Here is a 22,996-nt window from a genome sequence, read left to right as displayed (position 1 = left end):
AGTCTTCACTCCGCCCAGCGGGAAAAAGCGAGACTGAAGGAGACGGCGGGGTGGGCGGGGCTCGTGGGGAAGCTTCCGCGCAGGCGCCGTGAGGCCTGTCTGACCGACCTTCAGCCGGGCCGGTGCCACCATGTTTTCTCGGGCAGGCGTCGCGGGTCTCTCGGCTTGGGCCGTGCAGCCGCAATGGTATGGCAGCTCGCGGCGGGAACGGGAGGGTTGCGAGGGATGGAGGAGCTCGGGCAGGCAAACCGGGTGGAGGCGAGTGGGACGGGACCGGGGTTGCAGGCCGCCCAGGCCCCGTCCCGCAGAGGCCCGGGCAGCCGGGCTGCAGGAACCGGGAAGGGCGCGCGAGGGCTTGGGAGCGGGTGAGGTCAGGCCACGTCTCCTGAGGCGGGGAGGGGCGTGAGGGCCACGAGGAGTGGTCACCTGGGACCTGGGGAGTAGGACCTTGGTCCTAGTTAATTTCAGGGCGGCCTTGGATCCGCTCAGCTCCTAAGTAAACGCTTAGGAAGCCGCTGCTCCCGGCCAGGCCGCGAACGTCAGGGAGGCCTTACCCGGGTCCGAGTGCGGGAGGGAAGGGCCCGGGGAGCGGTCCCCTGGAAGGTTAAGGTGTGCGTTTTGTCCTTGACGTCTTTGAAGCCCTGCGGTGCAGAGCGCAGTAAGCCGGAACGCGCGTTAAGCACCGAACGTGCAGCTAGGTGCTTTGCCGGGCACAGGCGAATGATAGAAGCGCCCTCATGGGCTGCAGAGGGGACCTTAAAAACCTGCGGGCGAGGAAGGGAACGACAGCGGGAACTATCTCGAAACCGTTGTGCTGCAGGAGTAACCCGGCAAGGTCAGGACATCGTCCCAAGGTCCCGAGGAGGAGGTCGATGGAGTTTTAAACCTCATCTGTTAGTGACCTTGCAAGTTTTAAGGATTTGAAACGTTGGTTTCCCCGACCCCCCCCCCCAATAGTATATTAGAAGGCCTAGGAGAAGGCAGATAAACATTGGTTTGTGGTGGTACCATCTAATAGGATGAAAGTTCTTGAAGCCAGGCAGATCCTGGAAGAATTTCCTGCTAAGGGAATGATTAGCTGTAGGCTGTGTGTAGCCATTCCCGGGTTTTACAGTGAAGGAGAATTCTAAGGAATCACTGCACTCAACTAGATTTTAATGTTTAGATGTCTTAATTTATGAGAAGGGATTATAAAGCATTACCTAAAATAGTTAACGTTCTCATTAAGCAAAGAATTTATAACACTAAAAGATTTTCAGAGTAGTGAAGTCTTTAAATCTGATGTGAAAAACTGACACACAGATGTTAGTGGGTTTGTTTTGGGAGTTTTTTTTTTTTTTTTTTTTTTTTTTGTCTTTTTGCTATTTCTATGGGCCGCTCCCGCGGCATATGGAGGTTCCCAGGCTAGGGGTCGAATCGGAGCTGTAGCCACTGGCCTACGCCAGAGCCACAGCAACGCGGGATCCGAGCCACGTCTGCAACCTACACCACAGCTCACGGCAACACCAGATCATTAACCCACTGAGCAAGGGCAGGGACCGAACCCGAAACCTCATGGTTCCTAGTCGGATTCGTTAACCACTGCGCCACGACGGGAACTCCTGGGAGTTATTTTGAGTGTTCATAAGAATTGAGTCACCTTGGTGGGATTCTCACTGGTGTATGTTGTCCCGTTTCTTCATCACTCAGCACACACTTGTTGGGCGCTTGCCCTGCACCACAGTGGCCCTGTGCAAAGGCTAAAATGTGGTGAACAAGTAGACCTGGTCCCAGGGAGGCTTTGTGGGTAATTCCTGACGTGCAGTGCATGCTCTGCACACATCAGCTCTGCTGCTGGCTTCATGTTATCTGGAGATATTTTTAGAACTCTAAGTTATCCAAAGTGATCTTTAAAAAATGGACACCTCCTGAAATGAAGATAGGTGATTTCACATAAAATTGTAGAAATAACTTTTTAAAAAAATCTGTAAGATAATTTGTGGGGTTCCTGACGTGACTCAGCGGAAACAAATCTGACTAGCATCCCTGAGGACGCAGGTTTGATCCCTGGCCTCGCTCGGTGGGTTAAGGATTTGGCATTGCTGTGAGCTGTGGTGTAGGCCCGTGGCTAGAGCTCAGATTCGATCCCTAGCCTGGGAAGCTCCATATACCTCAGGTGCCGCCCTAAACAACAAACAAAAAAAAATCCTGTAATATAATTTGAAGATCTTTTAGGAAATGATCATTTAAGCGCTCTCTCCATATGCGAGAACTCCTGCGGGAGCCTTAAACAAACCTCAGTATACGAGGTAGACTGGGGCCAAACTGCCTGGGTTTAAATAAGTCAGTATTTATAAAGAACCAAGGGCGGTGGGAGAAGTGCCTGTGGGGATCCAGATGTGTCCAATGAAAATCGAAAACGAATTTATAGGTGCACTTTCTCCGCTCAATGTAATGTGAGAAGCCTAGAAGCTTAGCGAGGCTGAGAATCCGGTGGTGGTTGGTGATGCAGTTCATTTGGTGGAGAGGCAGGGATTGGACTTCCATGCAGGTATTCAGTATTAGAATTAAACATACTTATGATTTTCTTTAAGATTTAGCAGATGCTCTTTCTTAGTTTTTATGTTTTTCAGCACTAAACACTCTTTAAAATGCCTTCCAGCTGTGTGTAATTTCTTCGAATGGTAAACAGTTCAGCTACTAACCTTGAAGCTCCTCTCCTCCACTCCTGCAGCCCTTCTATCGGCGCTGCCCTGTGATCACTGCCAGAGAATGGGCATCTGCCCTCTGGCTGTGTGTGAATTGCCTTCTGCCAGATCTGATATGTTTCTAGTTTCTCAGATAATCTCCCGAGGATTTCTCAGGACTTAATGGCAGTTTTCCAGAACACACCACTGATTCAGAATTTCCTTTATCTTCCCATTTGCAGATCAATAGGCTTTATTAGTTTCTTTTTTACTACGGTTTTGGACTTAGCCTGGAGAATTCCATATGCCCACACCTGCCTCTGGACAGTTGCGCCAGTCATCAGCAATGTGTGTGTGTGTGTGTGTGTGTGTGTGTGTGTGTGTGTGTATACACATGCAGCATATGGAAGTTCCCAGGCTAGGGGTTGAATCAGTGTCACAGCTGCTGACCTACCCCACAGCCACAGCAATGCAGGATCCAAGCCTCCTGTCTGTGACCTAACTCATGGCAGTGCCAGATTGTTAACCCACTGAGTGAGACCAGGGATCGAACCCACATCCTTATGGATACTAGTCTGGGTCTTTACCGCTGTGCCACAATGGGAACTCCAGTTCTGTAGGTTTTGGCAAACGCATAAAGACGTGTATCTTCCATTGCAGTATCATACAAAATAGTTTCACTGCCCTAAAAAATCTCTCCCTGAAATCCTGGCACTCACTGATCTTTTCATTGTGCTGTGCTTTGTCAGTTAGGAATGTCTTAGGATTGGAATCAGACTGCATTTGTCAGCTAGGAATGTCTTAGGATTGAAGTCAGCCTTTTTAGATTGGTTTCTTTCACTTAGCAATGTGCAGTTGCGTTTACTCCATGTCTTGCGGTGGCTGATAGCTCATTTATTTCTCTTGCTGAATGCTGCTCCCGTGTATGGCTGTACCTACCCATTGTTTATCCATTCATTCACGTATTGAAGGATATCTTGGTTGCTTCTAGGTCGGGGTTATCATGAGTAAAGCTGCTGTAAGCATTTTTGTTCAGGTTCTCATGTGGACGTAAGTTTTTAGCTCATCTAGAGGCCTGGTTGCTGAATCATATGTTTAAACTCCGTTTAGATTTGTAAGAAATTGCCAAACCATCTTGCAAAGCAACCATACCATTTTGCATAGCCGCTGGCAGTCAGAGTTCTGTTGCCCCACATCCTTGTCATCATTTGGTGTTGTCATTTTTTAAAGAAAAATTTTAGCCATTTTTTGGGGATTTTCTCTGAGGCCACCATGTTATCTAGGAGCAGAGACAGCTTTATTTCTTCCGTTCTGTTGCAATTTGTGTACGTCTCATCTCCCTGTCTCACTGCATTAGTGTTTCACCTGTCGGAACAGTGTCGAGTAGGAGCAGTGAGAGAGGACACCCTGGTCTTGTTCTTGGTCTCAGGGGGAAGGTTCTAGTTTCTCACCACTAAACCCTGGGGTTTTGGGGGGACGGGGGGGTGTTAGTTTTGTGGATGTTCTTTATCAGGTTGAGAAAGTCTCTTCTATTCCTTACTTACTGAGAGGTTTTTTTTATCCCCAGTGGGCATTCAATTTTGTCAAATCCTTTTTCTCCGTGTACTGATCATTTAATTCGTCTTCTTTAACTTATTGGTGTAATACATGCTATTTGATTTTTTTGAATGATGGACCACCCTTGCATTCCTGGAATAAATCCCCCAGGGTTGTAGTGTATAGTTGTTTTTAATACGTTACTAGATTCAGTTTGCTAGTATTTTGTTAAAGATTTGTTCATCCATGTTCATGAGAGATACTGTTCTCTCCATTTCTTTTCTTTTTTTTTTTTTTTTTTTTTTTTTGGTCTTTTTGCCATTTCTTGGGCCGCTCCCACGGCATATGGAGGTTCCCAGGCTAGGGGTCTAATTGGAGCTGTAGCTGCTGGCCTGCACCACAGCCACAGCAACGCAGGATCCGAGCCGCATCTGCGACCTACACCACAGCTCATGGCAATGCTGGATCCTTAACCCACTGAGCAAGGGCAGGGATCGAACCTGCAACCGCATGGTTCTTAGTCGGATTCGTTAACTACTGCGCCACGACAGGAACTCCTGTTCTCTTCATTTCTGATAATGTCTTTGCAATGTCTTTATCTGGTTTTGGTATTAGGTTATGCTGGCCTCATCGAGTTAGGACATATTCCCACTGCTTCTTCTATTTCTCTTTCTTTTTATTTTATTTTATTTTATTTTTTAATTTTTTGGCACCAACTACCAAGTCTTCTGATGGTTACAGATCTGTCTTAAATCTTAGCACCTCCTAAGTTTCCCAGACCCATTGGACATTTCCATATGGTCCCATGGTCTTTCAAACTATATCACATTCACAATTCATTATTTCCAGGGAGGTCACCCTCACCCAGTTTTTCTGTCTCGGTTAAATGACAGCACAGTCTACTCAGGTCATTAAATTAGAACTCTTTGGGTCCCCTTGCTCTCAAGTCTAGTCTCCTGTCGCTTTGCCCACTTCTCAGTCCAGGTTCTTGCCTTCTCTTGTCTGGAAGCTGTAGGCAGCCCCTTCTTTGGCCTCCATGTCATTGACATCAGTGTTATTTTGTGCTTTTCACAGCTGTCTGAGATTCTTTACCCTCAAACGGAACTGATTTATGGGTGTATAGACATTCTTACTACTGTGAAGTAGTGTTTAAACTTATTAACCCAAGTTGTGTCTTCAACTTCAAAACTACATCCAGTTCCTAGGAGTGCTCTCCTCCTCTGTGCACAGGTTCATGGATTCTTTAGTGCTCCTTCGGGGGCTTTCCAGGCCAACACGGGTGCTTTGTGGACTGAAGAGCTGAAAGACAGGGAGTTCCTGTTGTGGCCCAGTGGGCTAAGAGCCCAATGTTGTCTCTGTGAGGATGTGAGTTCAATACCTAGCCTCGCTCAGTGGGTTAAGGATCCGGCACTGCCGCAGGCTGTGGTTTAAGCTGCAGGTGTGGCTGTTAAAAGAAAAAAAGAAAGAACTGAAAGACAATGCATATTTAATAACATGTCTCTAGCAGCAGGGGAGCATCCTCCCCTTTATCTTTCACTCACAGTACTTATTTTTTTTTTTTTTTTTGTCTTTTTATCTTTTGAGGGCCACACCCACAGCATGTGGAGGTTCCCAGGTTAGGAGTCTAATTGGAGCTATAGCCGCCAGCCCACCCCAGAGCCATAGCAACGCCAGATCTGATCCGTGTCTTCGACCTACACCACAGCTCACGGCAACACCAGATCCTTAACCCGCTGAGCAAGGCCAGGGATCGAACCCACAACCTCATGGTTCCTAGTCAGATTCGTTAAACCACTGAGCCATGCTGGGAACTCTGCTCACATTACTTTTAAGTGCAATCATTTTGACTCTTACGCATCAGCATGTTAAAGACTGTAGAAAATGTTCAGTGTAAGTTTGATGTAGACCCGAGTATGCGCGAATCTCGTTTATGAGATGATTGTGTGCCTCTCGTCCGAGGCCGTGTCCTGGAGCCGAGTAGCTCTTCAGTACGTGCTTCTTGAATTGAGTTGGGAAAGTTAAGAATTGGTTTACGTAAACTGCTTTTCACACATGTGGTCATCTTAGAATGTGTACTTGACCCTGAGTGTAATTTGAAAAGGTTTCGGTGCAGTGAGGAAGTCGGGAGCTTCCTTGGGAACTGAGGAATGCTTTTTAGAGGTGGCTGGCCTTGGTTTTAAGTATGATTAGATAGTCTCTCGAGGGATAGGGCTTTTCTGTCCTGCAAACAAGAGAGGCCAGGACCTGCGTGAATGCCCCCGTGACGTCAGGGCCGGCTTTGTGTTAGAGCAGATAGGATGAGGCCTTGGACCGAGGGTTTGGTATCAAGTATTGAGGAATGTTTTGTATACATATAACCACGTACATTCAGAGTCGTGTTTGATAGGTTGGTTTTTTAATGGGGCACTCTTTAAATAAATGGGTTAACTTTGAAAGTTTTTCTTGCATGATGGAGCTATTTTTCAAAAACTAAAATGTTTTTATCACCTCTGATTCTCAGGATCCAAGTTCGAAATATGGCAACCTTGAAAGATAGTAAGTACTTTCTCTCAATATGTGAATTAAGGAAAACTAAACTTTGACAAAATTACTCTTGAAAATGTGCTGCTTTAGCGCGTTATGTATTTGGTCAACATTGGCAAAAATCAATCTATATCATATGTGTGGAACATTAAACTTGTTTTGGAAAAGACTGTTGTGAGCTGACCCTTGGTTCTGATTCTGTCTGTAGAATGATAATGATATAACTAGGAAAAAAAACTGTGCTCTTTATGTGTATAAAATTTACAGGATATGTGGCCATTTAATTTTAAGTGTATGATTCACTGTTTCTGTGTTTCCCTTTTGCTTGTCCTGTCCTGGAAGCTCTGGGTGTGAGAGGAGTTAGTCCTCACTCTAACGTTAAGCCTCATTCAGCATCTACTGTTCATTGATGGTCTAACTGCTAATTAGCCTACCTTGCAGGTTAGGAAAGTATTTTGATAAATTCAGAAATGAAATTATAACTTCTTGATCTTAACAGAGCACTTCTGTTTTTCAGTTACCAGGCGACTAAAGTCAATCAAAAACATCCAGAAAATTACCAAGTCTATGAAAATGGTAGCAGCAGCGAAATATGCCCGAGCCGAGCGGGACCTGAAGCCAGCCCGAGTGTATGGGATAGGGTCCTTGGGTAAGAGGAACCTGCTTGGTGACGTGTGTGTCCTTGGGACTTACAGGCACTCCTTTGTCACATAGCCTGCGCAGTTGGAAGCTTAGAGCCCCTGCTTTGCAGGCGAGGAAGGCAGAAGCCCACGGCAGTCGTGGCAACACCTGCGTGGCTCAGCATCCAAGCGTGTCTATCTGTGAGCCACTGTGTGTGATCAACATTCACTTTTAAAACAATCTGAAGTTTTCCCTAGATTATTAACTGTCTGGGGAGTTTAGCTTATCAGACTCACAGTGCTCGATTTCTCCTCTTACACTGTGTGGGGACATTTTAGGGCTGCAGGGTGGGGAGGGGGTGCCCTGCATGGAAGGTGACCAGTAGTCATGGATCTGACTCTGAGCCATGAGCAGAATGTTTAAACAGCAACTAAAGAGAGAGAGATGTGCTGACTTCCAAATTGAAGAAACGACATCCAGATTTGTGTATTAATTTATCTGTGTGTTAGATGTAAATTACCTGGGGCAATAGTGTTCTTTTCCTATTTTTTGACGTGGATATATCCTAATTATTTTGTATGAGAGAATGATAAAGCACTAACTCGGCCCAGTGGAAATGACTTCTTGCATGAAAATACCATATTCCCCTAACAGGTATAGGTTAGGTTTTAGCCCCAACCGTTAGCTCTCCTGAGTCCTGGTCTCTCCCTACCACTAAGCACCTAGTTGCTGGCCCATTAAATGTTGGTTGGTAAGTCACTCTAGCCTATTTCTATAAAAGAGGGAAAGTCACTCACTATTCACCTTTCTTGCTAAACTAAGTGTAGTAAATTTGTTTTCCTTCTAAAAGTCTATAACCTCAAAGCTGTCTAATAAAGAGGAAACCAGCTTGGATAGCTGAATATTTGTGGTATGATTTTTAAAATGCAAATTGAGGCCACTGGTCAGCTTCTAAGTCCTTTAAACTAAAAAAAAAAAAAAAAAAGGTTACCAACGGCTAGATATTAAGTGGCTAACCATTTCAAGTATTGAGGACTTACATAGGCATTTTAGGGTGTACAATAGAAAACATACAAAGAGGCCTCACAAAAGGTGCTCTCTCCGCCACTGGACTTCGGAGTTCAGCACCCATCTCGCGGATTCTGTGGAGGGTCCTCAGGTAATGAGATTTGAGAATCACGCCTCCCGGAAAAGCTAACAGAGGGCATTTGTTGAAATAGGTTTTCTTTTTTCCTTTTTTCTTTTTCTTTCTTTTTTTTTTTTTGTGTGTGTCTTTTTGTCCTTTTTACGGCCGCACCTGCAGCATATGGAGGTTCCTAGGCTAGGAGTCTGCTGCTGGCCTACACCACAGCCACAGCAACGTCAGATCCGAGCTGTGTCTTCGACCTACACCACAGTTCACGGCAACCCCAGATCCTTAACCCACTGAGGGAGGCCAGGGATCGAACCCACAACGTCATGGTTCCTAGTCAGATTCATTTCTGCTGTGCCACACGGGAACTTCTGAAATAGGTTTTCTTTCTCAACCATTTCCCCAGTACAATCCATGTATATTTAATCATATTTAAACCCCCTCCCCCTTGGCCTCTGCTTCTGGGCAGACAGGACCAACGAAATGAGGTTAGAATAATGCCCAAAATAAAGTGGCATCCGTTACTGTAGCATCAACATTTTCCTTTAAGTTTGACTGTAGATTATTATGTGAGCAGTTCAGTAAGTGCTTGCTCTCTGCTTTCTTGGCTGTACACTGATTTGCATTCTTTACAAGTTTAGGTCAGGGTGAGTTAGCACGTGTGTAAGTCCAGCCCCTTTACAGGTTCTTTAATTGTACTAGCAATTTCTTTTCGTCAGAATCTAAGACCACTTGGTCCTCGAGAACCTCTGCCATAAAAGCGCACAGACACTTGGTTATGTTGGGACATCGTTTCGTCAGTTGGGGTTATTGCTGTATTTTGTGTAATTGCATATAAGGATTTTTTTTCTTTTAAGCTCTGTATGAAAAGGCTGATATTAAGGTACCTGAAGACAAGAAGAAACACCTCATCATCGGTGTGTCCTCAGACCGAGGGCTTTGTGGTGCTATTCATTCCTCAGTGGCTAAACAGATAAAAAGCGAGGTGGCCAATCTCACAGCAGCTGGGAAGGAAGTTAAGATTGTTGGAGTTGGTGATAAAATCCGGGGCATCCTCCACAGGTAATTCAAGTTCATGTTGTCTCTGTTTCAAAGGGTGCAGGCAGGGAGCTCTCTGATGACCTAGCAGGTGGAGGCTCCTGCGTTCTCTTCTCTCTGCTGTGGCTCTCGTTGCTCTGCAGCGTAGGTTCTGTCCCTGGCCCAGGAATTCCCATATAATGCCTGTGTGGAAAAAAGAAAAAAAATATACCAAAAAAACCCCAAGAGAGAACCTGAAATAAATGTTGCAATTCTCATTAAAAAAATAAAATAAAAGGGTGCAAGCATGAATAAAGGGAGGATTCTTTGATAGTTTCTTTAAGCAAGGCAGCTTTTGTTGGTTACCATTTTATTCACACAGGTTTTGTTTTGATTTTTCCCCAGCCATAGTAGAATGTATAGATTTCCCTTGTTTTCTTCTTCTTTTTTTTTTTTAAGCTTTTTAGGGCCTCAGCTGCAGCATGTGGAAGTTCCCAGGGGGTCCAACTGGAGCTGCAGCTGCCAGCATGTGCCACAGCAATGCAGGATCTAAGCCACGTTTGCAGTGTACACCAGCTCACGGCAATGCCAGATCCGTAACCCACAGCCTCATGGATACTAGTTGGGTTTGTAACCTACTGAGCCGCAACGGGAACTCCCCCTTGTTTTCTTGTCTTTGGCTTCTCTTTCTTCCAAACCATAAGTCGGATACAGGGGGAATATCAGAAACTAGTAACTTTTTCTTTTTTAATGAGACCTCTGAGGAGCTTTCACAGTTGGAAGTGTCCGAAATGAATGACAGGTGGTGAGGACAGGAAGGAGGGGAGTAGAGGCGTAGAGGAACGTAAGGCGAGGAAGGCCTGACTGCTGGTGCTCACTTCCTAGAGCTGCAGGAAAGGAGCGCTGATGGTGGGTGGGGCAGCTCCACTCAGTGGGGACTCGGTGCCCGCCCGCCCTCAACACACTGACCGCTGCGATCCCAGGGAGAGACTCTTTCCCTCGCTGCCTGTGTTCCTTCAGCAGCAGTGTTCCATTCAGCTCTGCCGTGTGACCCTTCATTTTCTCGTAGGACGCACTCGGACCAGTTTCTAGTGACATTCAAGGAAGTGGGGAGGAAGCCCCCCACCTTTGGGGATGCGTCGGTGATTGCCCTCGAGCTGTTAAATTCTGGATATGAGTTTGATGAAGGGTCTATCATCTTCAACCGATTCAGGCAAGAATACTGTTGCGATCCAAGCTTTTGTTGTGTTTGTGATCGTATTTTTAATTAAGTAACTGATTGACAGTTTAAAAGTATTGTGGAATTTACCTTTGCTTTTGTCATTTCCAGGTCTGTCATCTCCTACAAGACAGAAGAAAAGCCCATCTTCTCCCTTGATACCGTTGCAAGTGCTGGTAAGTAAGTTTTGTATGACAAGTGCATATCCTGTGAAAAGGAGAGATCTGTACATTTAGGAAGCGGTAACAAAATGTCTGGCTGGTTTTTTTCTGTTACCACCTGTTACCTTCTATTGGAAACTAGAATCATTGTTTGATGACGCCTACTCCATTCCTTCATTATTTGAACAAATAAATAAAGATCCATTGAGGGCCATCACTGGATATGGTTTCTGTCCTTGGGGATTGAAGAACTTGGCTAGAAGCTGGCTTTGCAATCCGTATGGGACCCCTCCGTAGCCACAGTACAGTCAGGGGCTCTGGAAGAGAGACCTGAACAGTGTTCACAACTGATTTACATTGGACAGCTCCATTGTCTTGTTTTGCTGTTTGAATAAAGTCATCACTGCTCAGCAAAGCATCCTGGAAAATAGGGTTTTATTTTCCCCTCTGTATATTATATTTCTTCTAGCCTAAGATGCACACTTTTTTACATGAAAAATCTGAAATTGGGATGCTTCTGCCATTTCATGGCATGTCATTTTTAATTGGCTGTGCTATCTTTCTTCATGGTACATAAAATGGGAGTTATAATTCACTGCATCTTAAGTTTGATGAAATATAGTACTGTTTCACCACTTTACCCTAACGAGTGAATTTTGAAGTGTGCCGCTGAGTTTCTGCAGCATAATTGTGAAAATTCATAGCAGCCTCTAATTCTTCTACTCTGCCATATTCTCAGATAAGCTTTCCCTCCCTCATTTTTCTGACACTTTCAGGTTTCTCCAGTAGTCTAGTGGTTGAATCAGGATCTAGTCTACACTAGATCTACACACTACACTAGTCTCAATTATTTTCTTACTTTCTTTATTGAAAAACATAGTCATTGACTGTTGGGTGGCTTGGTGCCAGGCACTCTGCCAGATGCTGTCCAGAGGATTCATACCCATGAAACATAGTGACATTACTTGAGAAGTTGGCCTCTTAGGTTTTATGAAGTTACGCATTTGAATAGAATAGGAAATGCTTTGTTTACACACGTTATGGTGAAAATCTGCTATAATGTATAGTATGGAAGTAAATGAAGCTTCTACAATTGAGTCTTAACCAATCTTACATTGACTTCTCAATAATTGTAAAGGATTTTTTAGGAGTTCCCTGGTGGCTCAGTGGGTTAAGGACCTTTCCCAGGAACTTCTGCATGCTGCTCTGAGGCCGAAAGAGGAGGAGGGGGGTGTTTTATACTAGGAAGCTGTTTTGATGAGATCGGTCTTTGTGCTCTTTTGCGCGAAAGAAATCCATCACCTGTTTTAACAGAGAGCATGAGTATCTATGATGATATTGATGCTGATGTGCTGCGGAACTACCAGGAGTACAGCCTGGCCAACATCATCTACTATTCCCTGAAGGAGTCCACCACGAGTGAGCAGAGCGCCAGGATGACGGCCATGGACAACGCGAGCAAGAATGCTTGTAAGCACACGGCACGTTCCGAGAGGAAGCCTCTCGCCAGAAGTAGCATGAAGACCCTCATGTCAAAGGCAGCATTCTTGAGTGGACCGGGGAGCAGGAGAGCTGGGCTCTGGTCCTGGGCCCTGCCACCGATCCGTCAGGATAGCAGGATAGCATGCTCTGCCTTAAAGGAAGCGATTGCGTACTCGGTAGGCAGTAAGTGTGGGAGTACTTCAGAAAGGTGTCTCACGGAAGATGCAGAAACACCTTCATAAAATTTTTTGAGAGGCCAGTTTCGATACCCAAGAGGAAACAGAATCTCTTACTTTTAAATGAAGCAGCATTTCAGTCGGTGCTGAAAGTTTTTCTTTTCTAGTTTTGGATCTTGTTGTCTAATCTGGTGTTTTGTTTTCAGCGGAAATGATTGATAAATTGACTTTGACATTCAATCGCACCCGCCAAGCTGTCATCACAAAGGAGCTGATTGAAATCATCTCCGGTGCCGCGGCTCTGTAAGTAACACGCCTGGCTTCCAGAGTTCTCTCATCTGTGCCTGCTGCTTAACTTTGCATGTTTAAGTTTTTTCCCACTTTGTTGCGTCTGTGAAAGATGAAATGATCCATTGCTTAATGGTTCCTTAATATTAGTATATAAAGATTTGATGAACATGAGATCTCTGGCTTATTTTGATTGTTTGAGCTGAAACATTCAGGCGTAGTTTCTTCTTTTAGAAATCAGCATATGGCTCTCTCTCACTTTCCTGAAGTTTAAGGAATAAAGATGTGAATAATTTAGTAACATTTATAAAATCTGTCTTTGAAACTTAAAACATTATAAACCAAGCTTTCTGAGTTATAGGACTGGTTTGGCTGGTTTTATATAATTTTGTAAATCATTGAATGGTGGTAGAATCCAGGAATTTTTTTTAAGTTTTCTGTATTAGTGCTGTCTTAACAGAGGTTCTTAAAATACCATTTTCCCCAAGAAAATATCTTGGTTATCTAGCTAGATGTGTAATGTTTATGAAATCAGGGTTACCATGATGGGAAATTGTTTTAAAAATTACTGGGGTTTCCTTGTGGTGCAGTGAGTTAGGGATCCGGTGTTGTCAGTGGAGCAGCTCGGTGGATGCTGTGGCAGGGGGTTGACCCCCAGCCTGGGAACTTCCGCGTGCCAAAGGTGTGACCAAAGAAAAGACTAAGCCACCGCCCAGCCTGTCACTCCTGCCCTGTGGTGTCAGAGTCCAGGCGCTCCCAGCCTGACGGGCATCGTTACAATGCGTCTCCTTCCTGCAGCGCGGTTTCTAAGCGGCGGCCAAGACGGGACTAAATGAGGGTCTTATTCCCGTCCTCCCGGCCGTCTGTCCTGCTGCTGGTGCCAGGCCGACTGCTGGGTGGGGAGTCGGGGGCTGTGAGACTCCAAGAGCTCTTTCTCAATGGGCATGTGGGCGCCTGGCTGGAAGGGAGCAGCGCCAGAGAAATGAGCGGGGGGAGATTGGGACACAGACTGAGAATTTTTCAAGGGATTCAGAGAAACTGGTAATTCACGGGTTCGTTTTTGCTTTCTGGAAAGGCTGTCTAACTCCTTTATTAAAAGTTAGCTGTGCAGCCCACAATGGATTGTTTATGTGAATGGCCTTGCATGCTCTGTAAGCTGTCAGGTCTTCTGCCTAAAGACTCTTCATACAAACACCTGTGGCTATTTGGTAATAAGATGAAAGGCATGAATAAACCGTAGTATTTGAGGTGTCAAATATGGGTGGCCAGCCTCAGATTTGTTCATGTATTTGTTCAGCCTCAGATTTGTTCATGTATGCTAGTTACAGAAAAAGCCATGGTTTGTCAAGTAGGCTTACACACTCCTGCCTACCTACATGAACATGGTTGTATTGCTTCTGACAGATTCAAGGCTAACGTGTTTTTAACCACCATTGAATCTGTTTCAAGGCACTGTTGTGGTACGTGTGCAATACACTCAAGGTATCGAGTGAGGCGACGGGCTTTTTTAGTTGGAAATTGTACATGATTAACTAGCACGGATTGCTTCTTGACCTGCTTGTGTTTGTCTTTTTCTCCTAATATACTAACCCAGGGAGTAGTGAAATCGAGTTCCGTCCACAGACAAGAGGTAACGTGGCCATGTTTCACATACTCTCTCCTACCCCGTCCAAAAGGAGCCCGGTCAGATAGGACTGAGGCCAAGTCCGCAGTGCACAGGGAGAATCAGCATTCGTTTGAGGCTTTAAAAACAGGCCTGTGAAGCCCTGGGGTTCTCAAAATCCCTTGATGTCCTGACTTCACAGAAGCCAGCTGAGTTCTCCCCATTTCTGTATTCATTCTGTCCTGTTGTGAAAACATCATGTAGGCTCTGGAAAAGTCCAGTGCGGTCTCAAGAATGAGAATAAAACAGGCAAATAACATTGTCAAGAAAATGGTTTTCCAGTTCCGATTGTGGCTCGGTGGGTTAATGATCCCATGTTGCCACAAGCTGCAGCGTAGGTCCCAGAGGCAGCTCGGATCTGGCGTCTCTGTGGCCGTGGCGTAGGCCTCAGCTTCCCGCTCTGATTCAACCCCTGAATGAGAATGCCCACATGCCACAAGTGCAGTCATAAAAAGAAAATAGTTTTACCCTCATGGACCCCAGACCAAAATTTGAGAACCACTAATGTAGAGTAACATTTTATTATGTAAAGTCATTTTTTTAAAAGCCTGGTGAAATATGTGTTATCTCTTAACATCTTTATGTTAAAAAAAAAATTGTTTGATTTTTATTTGTTTTACTTTGTTTTTCAGGTAAAGAAGAATTCAGCCAGCTGGCTATTTTTAGCTTTCTGCTGTCCTTGTCAGAAGAAGTTGTTGTTCCATTGTCTAAATTACTAAAGGCAGCAAGATATTTGTAAATTATCTTACAATAAATGAGTCACTATACGGAAATGTCTGCTTTTTCTTATTATTTTAGAATAAGTTTTCAGAAATGAGATCTTAATAAAACATTTAGGAATATTTAACATGCTACTATTAAAATTTTTTGCTAAAAAGATAATTGAGGCTTTTCTGATTTTCTGGTTAAAGGGCCTGGCCTCCTTGGGGTCAGAGGGGAAGGAAAAGGCAACAGGTCACAACCTCAGCACAGGCCTCTGTCCTCACCTTCACAGAACAGCCAGCACAGTGACAGTGGGCTGTCAGTCGTTTGCTGTTTCTCACATATGTACCACGCCAGGCATATACTATCTAAATTTTAAGTCTTTTCCAAGGACTAAAACATTTCAGTAGGATATTCATTCAAAATTCATATTTTAGATAACCACTGAGATTGGATGCCTGAGCTATTCCACACAGTGACTTGACCATGCCAAAATGTCAGGGTTTTTCCTATTTATTTAAAAAGAGGGCTTAGCCGTTTTATCACAAAAGGAATGTATATTACAATGACTACAGAACTATAAAATATATTAAAAATATAAAGCCCATTATCATTTTATCAACTGTTTATAAAATTGAACAGAAATAATAAATGATTTAGCAACCACAAACCTATATTGTCTGTTGTTTTTTGGTCATGCCGGTGGCATGTGGAAGTTCCCTGGCCAGGGATCAAACCTGAGCCACAGCAGTGACCCAAGTCTTGCAGTGACAATGCTGATCCTTAACTTGGCTGCACTGCACGGGAACTCCCAACAACTGTAAAGCTCTGTCAGGAGCGGTACTGCCAGGAGTTAATGTTGGCTCAGCGGTAATGAACCCGACTAGTATCCATGAGTACGCGGGTTCGATTCCATGTGGCTGTGGCCCAGGCTAGCGGCTACAACTGATTCTGACCCCTAGCCTGGGAACCTCCATGTGCCTTGGGTGTGACCCTGAAAGCAGAGGGAGAAAAGCAGTGCCGCTACTACAATAAAGCTGCCAGAGAGGATAAACTGAGTGGACTCTTGGGGTCATTCTCTAGCTTCTCTGAAACTTCACAAGAGCCATTTTTATTCCTGAGCCTGTGAAGGCTGGTAGGTCTCCACCTGCGTTGCTCTGATGTCACAATGATCTCTAATAAGCCTCCTTGGGCAAGTCTTCACACTTGGATGAGTTCTGTACATTTGACTATTGGAAATGGAGCCTATGGCTCAGACTAAAGTTCCTTTTTTACATTTCAAAATTTTACACTGCCTCGTGGCCTTCAGAAAGATGGTAAACTTGCACTAACAATGTATAAAATGGATTCCCCCTATTCCCTGAAACAACTTTATTGTTTAATCTTTTTTTTTTTTTTTTTTTTTTTGGTCTTTTTGCCTTTTCTAGGGTAGTTCCCAGGCTAGGGGTCGAATTGGAGCTGTAGCCGCTGGCCTACGCCACAGCAACGCAGGATCCAAGCCGCATCTGCGACCTACACCACAGCTCACGGCAACGCTGGATCCTTAACCCACTGAGCGAGGCCAGGGATAAAACCCACAACCTCATGCTTCCTAGTCGGATTCCTTAACCACTGAGCCACAGCGGGAACTCCCCTTTATTGTTTAATGATCTGATGGGTGAAAAGACAATCATTGACTACTCATTCACTGCCTGTTTTTTTCAGTGAGTTATCTTTTTCTCATTGAAATATAAGATCTTGGTATATGAGTGGTATTAACTCATCGTTTGCATTGCAAATTAAAGTGGGGGAAATTTGGGGAGTTTCTGGTGGTCTAGTGCTTAGAACTCCATGCTTTCACTGCTGCAAGCCCGGGTTCCATCCGTCATTTGTGAGCTGAGATTTCACATCAAGCTGCTTCATGCAGCAGCTAAAAGGAATAATAAATAAAATCAGGAGTTCCCATCGTGGCGCAATGGTTAATGAATCAGACTAGGAACCATGAAGTTGTGGATTCGATCCCTGGCCTCACTCAGTGGGTTAAGGATCCGGCATTGCCATGAGCTGCGGTGCAGGTCGAAGTCGTGGCTCGGATCCTGTGTTGCTGTGACTGTGGCGTAGGCTGGCGGCTACACCTCTGATTAGACCCCTAGCCTGAGAACCTCCATATGCCTCGGGTGCAGCCCTAGAAAAGACAAAAAAGACAAATAAATAGATAACACCTCAGAAAATTGAGAGAACACTATAAACCAGCTATAATGGAAAAAATAAAAATCATTCATTAAAAAAATAAATAACACCTCTATTGATACACAGCTCACCTGCTGTAAAATTCACTTCTTTACAGTGTACAATTCGGGGGTTCTTAGCACAGTCCCTGAACGGCGTTGCCATCCATTCTCCACACCATGGCCAGACGAACTGTTTTATTAAAGGGCATCTCTTGGAGCGCTGACAACCTGCTACATAGTGGACTTTCATTGGCAAATGAGATGAACACAGTTCCTGCCCCTTCGAGGCACATGGCAAGGCACAGAGAAGGCTGAGTTTAGCTTTAGACGTCACACATTCCTTCCGTTTGAGTTGTACATGGACAGCCAACCAGACATTAGTCTTGTGTCAGATGCAGTCAGTTACACAGTGTGAAGCTCCGCAGAAACACGGGATAAAGTACTGTATTAGAGAACCATCTTCCTAGAACTAAGCATTAAATCCAATGGAGTGTCTGAGTTCCTGTTGTGACTCAGCGGTTAACGAACCCAGCTGGTATCCAGGAGGATGCAGGTTCGATCCCCGGCCTCACTCACTGGGTTAAGGATCCGGTATTGCCGTGAGCTGTGGTGTAGGTCGCGGATGTGGTTCAGATCCTGCGTTGCTGTGGCTGTAGTAGACTGGCAGCTACGGCTCCGATTCAACCCCTAGCCTGGGAACCTCCATATGCCCTCAAAAGACTAAATAAATAAATAAAACCAATGGAGTGAATCATAGGAAGAGAGAACACTTTTTAAAGGAGTCACAGGCATGCTGGGATAAAGCAAAAATCTGATACAATCGAAGCCAGGGTTGGCTCGCACCCTGGGGGCAAGGGAAATGCAAATATGGGCTGGGAGGGGGTAAGGAACACTAGTTTCGGATTTGGATCCCAGGCACCGGTGTGCACTCCGGACCTTTAGAATATGCACACTCTTCAGGCCCGCCCGCTGAGAGGCCCTCAAGCGATGACGGCCCGTGGAAGTGGACAGGTGCAGTGCACCCTGAGGATCCCCTTAAGCAGGACGGAAGGGCGTGTTGCCCCAGCTTCTGGGAATGCCAGCAGCCCACAGCCCTCCGCCTTCTTAGAAACTGCCTCCCTTGCCCAAGGTCATGGCTCCCTTCTGGGCAGCCCATGCCCACTGCCTGATCAGCATGGGAGTATAAAGCCAGGCCCCCTGCCTGAACGTGGGACGGCTCTGAAGGGCACTCCGGCTTTAAAGCCCTCTGGATTTGTTGAGGTCTTTCTCGGGGCTAGGCTCCTGCGTCCCAGACTCCTTCCCGTCCTCAGGTGGAGACCCCAAGAGCATCTCTCTGCAGGCTAATCTCCATCTCCGAGGCTGCTTCCTGGGAGTCCGACTGGGGACGGTGAGTACAGGAGGGATCTGGGAGCTGGAGCAGCCATTTGGCTGTGCCACAGCGGGAACTCCACTGGTGGCATCTTTGCTAGAAGGATAAACATGGTCTCAGGCACATGATATGTGGCCATCGGTGAAAGCAAGTCTTTTCTAGCCCAGTTAGAAAGGAGGATCAGAAAGAGTTTATATTCACTTGGAAGAGACAGTGGTATATATTTTGATCTTGCCCTGGAGACCTAGTTAATTCTCCTATCTTCTGTCATCACAGAATCTGAGGAGATTTGGATTGCCTGGACAAGCCCCAAAACATCACACTGACCCATCCCACTGATGTCATCATGCTAATTAGACCAGGGAAGCATGAGACCAGCTCGTATGCTAAAATTCACCATAAGATACATGTATATGTGTTCTGGAAGGTGGGCGCTCACATTTACAAAGATTCAGAGGCCACCGTATGAGTAAGATTTTTAGGGTCCAGCAGTCTGGGGGTGACGGCACTTCTACAAAGTAGAGGGTAAGTGGCTGCATCTTGTACCTTCCACCAAGAGGAAGAAAACACAGCACCTGGGAGGCTTCTTTGGGTTCTGGGAGCAGAATATTCCACCCCTGGGAATTCTGCTCTGCCCCCCACACTGATGGCTTGAAAGGCTGCCGGTTTTGAGTTGGAGACCAGAGTAGGGAAGGGTTCTGAAGCAGGTTCAGGCAGTGGTACAAGCTTCCCTCCTAGCTGGGCCATGCAATCTGGTGGACCCTGAGTTATCAGAGGTGTCTACGTACACTCCAAGTCAATGACTGGTCTTCGGTGCTGGGTCTCAATAGGTGGGTGACACAGCATGGAAGCCGGAGCCCCCACCCCATACCATCACTCCCAGCGACCCACCTGGGAAATTACCCTTGTCCCTGTGACCCTGGCTTCTCCAGGTTGACAGCTCCAATTTCACCAGGGGACAGAGCAAGAGTCCCACTGAAATGTTAGCAACAGTTGCTACCTGGGCTCTTGGGTCAGGAGTAAAGAAAGGAGTGAGAGAAGTCACCATCCAGGTAGGAGAAATTGACCCTGATTGTAGGAGGAGGTGGGGAGATGTGTTTGGTACCCAAGTGGTTGTTGGGATGCTTCATGCCCCGTGCTGATGGTCTGTGGTTTGGGAGGGCCAGCAGCCAGTCAGAAAACAGCATGGAAACCAGGGGCTCAGACTTCCTGGGGATGACGGCCTGCCTTGTGCCACTGGGTAAGCGATGGAGACCAGCAGACCCTGGTGCTGGGAGGTGGGAAAAATCTAGAAGGGACAGTGGAAGGGAAAGACAGTGAGTGTCAAGGGAAGCCCTGCTGCAGCAGTAGGGCTGGCATTTGTCTTCCGTCCTTCCTCTTTAAAATTGCCTTGAGGAAAAAAGACCTCCCAGAATCCTGGAGGAGCTGTTCCTCAAATTTGTACTAAGAAGTGGATCTCAGGATACCGGGTGGGGGGGACGACTGTAATTGCTCCGCCTGAATGTTTCTGCCCCAAATTCACATGTTGGAATCCTGACATCCAATGTGATGGTGTGCGAAGGTGGGGCCTTTGGGGAGTCAAGGAGCAGGAGGGTGGAGCCCCCATTAATGGGATTAATCCTTTTATAAAATAGACCCCACAGAGCTCGCATGTCCCTAGTACTCGGGAGGATACAACTGAGAAATCTGTGCCACAGGAGAGGACCCTCACCCGACCACAGTGCACCCTGATCTCAGACTTCTGGCCTCCAGAGCCGTGACAAGCAATGTCTGTTGATAAGTCACTCGGTCTGTGGCATTTTGTTAGGCAGCCCAGACACACTAAGACGGCAGTGACCATGGTCGTGCCTGCTCAGTTCCCCAAGGACTGAAGGTTTCAGATCCCTTGTTGCTGTGGCCGCGATGTAGGCTGGTGGCTGTAGCTCTGATTGGACCCCGGCCTGGGAATTTCCATATGCTGCAGGTGTGCCCTCCCCTCAAAAAAAAGACAGAGGGGGAGGAGAGAGGGAGGAGGGAAGGGAGAAGGGAGGGGCTGTCCCAGGAATTGCCCCAGCTGCACTGAACTAACTCCTTTGCCCAAGATCACACACCCTTTCCAGCAAAGCCTGCACACGATGAAGCCTGCACACGACTTAGTATGAGAATACAAGGGTCCAGCCCCCTTGTCCCACTCAGGATAGACGTGCTGGATCATCCCTGTCACAGAGCTCCCTCTGGGACTGCCTGAGGTCCTTGAAAGTTCATGGCAACCCCCTTTCCTTGCATAAGTGGGGAGCCCAGAAGCACTCCTTAATAAGCCTGTTGCAGGCAGAGTTCCCACTGTGGTGCAATGGGACCATCCAGGTCTTGGGGGCGCTGGGTGGAGGGTTTGATTCTCCAGCTGGGCCCAGAGGGTTGGGGGTCCAGCACTGCCACAGCTGTGGCTTGGGTGGCAACTGCGGCTTGGATCTGAACCATGGAACTCCATATGCCACGGGGCGGGAAAAAAAAAAACACAACCTTCTGCAGACTGGTCTCTACCTGAGAACTGGAGAACTGGATCTGTGACGTATGGTTGTGGAGGGCAATGTCCTTATTTGGGGAGATTACATGCTGAAGTACCGCCGGGCTAAATGTCGTGAAGTTTGCAACTTATTTTCAAACTCTTCTGAAAAAAAGAAGAGGTTTTGTGTGTATATATGTGTGTATCTATGTATATGCAAACGGTAAATGTGGCAAAATGTTAACAACTGGGGAATCTATACTGTATTTATACTCTCCTGTTTCAACATTTCTGTAGGTTTGGAATTTTCCAAAATAAAGGACTAGGGGTTAAAACATATACATACACAGAGGCAACGGGAGATGTAAAAGGAGCCTCCAGAAATATTAAAGGAAGAGAAGAGGGCAGGGAGTTACGAGATCCAACGTACATGAGTTTCAGAATTAAGGTAGGATTCAACATTATCAAATGGCTACAAGATGGTCCACTGAAAAGCATCCCACAGATTTAGCATCCAGAAGGTCCCTGATAATCTTGGGGACAAAAGGGTCAGTAGGTAAAATGTTATAGGCACCCTGGCACCTACTATCTTGCTCCATGTCATCTAGAAGTATCATATTTTCTTTCTTTCTTTCTTTCTTTTTTTTTTTTTAGAAGTATCATATCTTCCATTCTTTCGGTTTCTGGGACTTTAAGTTCTGGAATGGGCCCAACAGGGGGAACATAGAGCCACCCAGAAACGAAACGCACAAATTACCAGAAAGGTGCATAAGCTCAAACACTAAATGCACTGTGACTGATGCAAGAATAGAGAAACACAGGAGAGAGAAGAGGGGAAGGAAGATTCCAGAAGCTTTTCAAAGAAGAAAAAAATATAAAAGGGTAAAGGGACCTAGCAGATGAACCATTACAACCTGGTTACTGACAGGCCGAATCGGGCCTAACTGTGGGATTAGTTTGGCTCCCAAATTAAAACTTTAAAAATGTATTTGCAATATTTAAAAACCAAGCTATTGACCCCCAAATCCCGATTTCTCGCGACTGGTTAAGATCTAACAACACTTGGCTGAAGCAAGGAGAAGACTCTGGGGCAGGCAGCCGTTTACACACTCAGCCTTGCCTCCCTGATTTATGGCCTTGTTTGACCTCCAAAGGCCACCGAGTCCTCTCTTCCTGTGGCAGATCCCCAGATCCCCGTGGTGGCTAAGGGCACATCAGCAACTTACGGGCATGCCACCCGTTTATGTAAACGAAGTTTTACCGTAACCAGGGCTGGGCTTAGAATGAGGTGAGTGAGGCAGGAATTTGGGGGGCGGTGGTATGGATTTTTAAAAAATTGTATTAAAGTATTATTGATCTTGATTACGTTTTTTTGCCGCCCACATACCTTCTGCCAGGGCCTCACTGGCCACACCCTACACCTCGCCCTATTGTGAAGGGCTTTGAATGGTATGCTGAACAGCTTGGACTTGATCCGATCTATACACTGATAAACAGCTCTTTTTTTTTTTTTTTTTCCCCAGCAGAGGCAAGACCGGATAAGATCCGCGTCTGAGGGCGTATGTAAATTCCCACGCCCCAAAGCCTACTCCTGCACTCGCAGCCTCTCAGGTCCCCACTTCTAACACCCGCATTTCAATTTCAAATCCTGACTCCCTCTTCGGCCCCTAAACCACTGACGGTCCCCTCCCCCTTGCCCTCGGAGCCAGCACTCCGGGAAGGCCCCAAGCACCTGCCTTCTCCCCGGCG

The 22,996-nt window shown here is 46.1% G+C and overlaps 1 protein-coding gene and 1 long non-coding RNA gene across 4 annotated transcripts; one reads left to right on the top strand and one right to left on the bottom strand.

Annotated features, from left to right (window-relative positions):
* Window positions 8-15,257, top strand: ATP5C1 (ATP synthase, H+ transporting, mitochondrial F1 complex, gamma polypeptide 1). 3 transcript variants are annotated; one of them, XM_021065002.1, is made up of 10 exons: window positions 8-186; window positions 6,703-6,737; window positions 7,243-7,374; window positions 9,336-9,540; window positions 10,565-10,708; window positions 10,826-10,890; window positions 12,190-12,345; window positions 12,740-12,836; window positions 14,416-14,451; window positions 15,117-15,257. In XM_021065002.1, the coding sequence occupies exons 1-9, from the start codon at window positions 131-133 to the stop codon at window positions 14,420-14,422; spliced, it is 897 nt and encodes a 298-aa protein (XP_020920661.1). In that variant the 5' UTR covers window positions 8-130; the 3' UTR covers window positions 14,423-14,451; window positions 15,117-15,257. The 3 variants fall into 3 exon arrangements, with proteins under 3 accessions (XP_020920661.1, XP_020920662.1, XP_020920663.1); XM_021065003.1 differs by lacking the exon at window positions 14,416-14,451; XM_021065004.1 differs by having other exon boundaries at window positions 54-186; window positions 12,740-14,451.
* On the bottom strand, window positions 12,224-22,977 carry LOC110255717. Its single transcript, XR_002336418.1, has 2 exons — window positions 17,487-22,977; window positions 12,224-13,084 (listed from the first exon to the last, which is right to left on the bottom strand). It is a non-coding gene; the product is annotated as an uncharacterized LOC110255717 (long non-coding RNA).

Source organism: Sus scrofa, chromosome 10 (genome assembly GCF_000003025.6).
Source record: "Sus scrofa isolate TJ Tabasco breed Duroc chromosome 10, Sscrofa11.1, whole genome shotgun sequence".
NCBI classification, from domain to species: Eukaryota; Metazoa; Chordata; class Mammalia; order Artiodactyla; family Suidae; genus Sus; species Sus scrofa.
The sequence above is the reverse complement of the archived record's forward strand: the minus strand, read 5'-3'. Positions and strand labels throughout refer to the sequence as shown.

Coding starts and splice junctions, on each gene's coding strand:
- ATP5C1 (XM_021065002.1), top strand. CDS start 131: ATGTTTTCTCGGGCAGGCGTCGCGGGTCTCTCGGCTTGGGCCGTGCAG. Junction 10,709..10,825: donor ATCATCTTCAACCGATTCAG/GCAAGAATACTG, acceptor TGTCATTTCCAG/GTCTGTCATCTCCTACAAGA. Junction 10,891..12,189: donor TGATACCGTTGCAAGTGCTG/GTAAGTAAGTTT, acceptor CTGTTTTAACAG/AGAGCATGAGTATCTATGAT.